The sequence below is a fragment of the Pygoscelis adeliae genome, unplaced genomic scaffold (genome assembly GCF_000699105.1).
Source record: "Pygoscelis adeliae isolate BGI_AS28 unplaced genomic scaffold, ASM69910v1 Scaffold650, whole genome shotgun sequence".
NCBI classification, from domain to species: Eukaryota; Metazoa; Chordata; class Aves; order Sphenisciformes; family Spheniscidae; genus Pygoscelis; species Pygoscelis adeliae.
In genome coordinates, this window is record NW_008823878.1 from 62730 (window position 1) to 64197 (window position 1468).

Genomic DNA, 1468 nt, shown 5'->3' on the forward strand with positions numbered 1-1468 from the left:
GGGGGGCGGGAGGAGGGCGAGAGCGTCCCTCGTCCCTTCCCCTCCCGCTGCGGCCAGCGCTTCCAGGCCGGGAGGAGCTGCCTGTCCTCGCGTCTGCCTGAGCAGCCGCACGGTCCCAACCCCACGGCTCGCACCCAGCCCTCAGCTGAGAGATGCCCCACTTTGGGGGTTTTCGTTTTCCAAGGCAGGGGGTTGTGGAGACGTTTGCCACGCTGTCACGTTAAAGCCAACGTGACCTGGTGCTGCTGCTGAAGGTAATCCCTGCTCCCACCCCAAACCACCCCTTCCCTGTGGCTTAATTAAACCAGAAAATTCTTTATTGCCTTAAAAAAAAAATTCATTTCAAAGCTGGCTGGGATTAATTTGGGAAATGCACAAGGGTTTACACCAGTTTAAACATTTAGAGACTATTTAAGCTTATGCAATTTGCAGCAGAGACAAGGCACGAGATTAATTTCTAGGGCAGGGAATTACTGTGCACGGAGAACCGCTCCCTCCTCCCGTCCCCGGCCAGTACGTCTCTCCAGACGCTGCAGAGAGCTATGGCAGCCCGGGGGGGGCAGCTTCGCCGTTTGCTCCATCGCAGACGGCCGAGGCAGAGCTGAGCTCCCCCCAGGGCGCCGGCAAGGCAATTTAGCCTTATTAGCGAGAGAGACTTCCCACCCGGCTCCCTCCCCACGGAAGCGGCGCGGAAAAGCTGTGCTGGAGCTGGGCAGAACCAGCAGCCCGAGGCGAAGGGGGGCTGCGGCCGGAGGGAAGACGACTCCCAGGGCAGTGCCGGTGCCCTGCAGCCCCTCGCCCGCTCCCACCGCGCTCCTGTACTCACGTTTTATCCGTGACTCCGTCATGCTCCGCGTTTTCAGCTTCCCCACCAGCAGAAGGCAGTTGGCAGCTTCCTCTGTCTCAAACCCGGGGATCCCTGGGGAACCTATTTTTACACGCTGCCTTTACTTTCACGGAGAAGACTGTTTGCGGTTCTGGTCCGGGTCAGAAAGCCAACGCCGGGCGCGGCGAGGTGGGGAAGATGCTCTACAGCAGCCACGGGGAAGGCGAAGCACGGGTCCCTCGCAGGCAGACGATCACCTGCCCGAGCTCCGCTTCCGAGAGGCCGGCAGGCAGCAGGCGCCGCGCTTCCATCGGTCCCCGGGACCGTCCCTATAGAGGTCGGAGCCGGAGGGAGCGCATCCCGGGTTCCGCTCCCCTCCGCGTCTTCCTTCGCGACCTGCGAACGAGAGGACGTTTTACATCAGCAAAACAGACTTAGAAAGCTAAACCGTCCGACGCTATTTCCCCTCGCGTTATTGCGAGGAATTCGTAACCACGGCCCCTAGATTCGGCGAGGCGGCGCTGGCTGACGAGCCCGAGGCGGGTGCCCCGTCAGCGGGTGCCCCCGCGCGCTGCAGGGGGAGCCGAGGCCCAAATATGCCCCAAATATCCGTCCCAAAAAAACACGAAGAAGAGCGAGGGA

General features: G+C 61.2%; 1 protein-coding gene across 1 annotated transcript in view; it reads right to left on the minus strand.

The window, feature by feature from the left end:
* Positions 1 to 1189, minus strand: part of MROH6 (maestro heat-like repeat family member 6) — a 55456-nt gene extending 54267 nt beyond the window's left edge. Inside the window, 1 exon segment of the mRNA XM_009334583.1 lies at positions 827 to 1189. Coding sequence (XP_009332858.1) covers positions 827 to 848 — 22 coding nt within the window. The 5' untranslated portion in view covers positions 849 to 1189.
* Between the last annotated feature and the right edge of the window lie 279 nt (positions 1190 to 1468).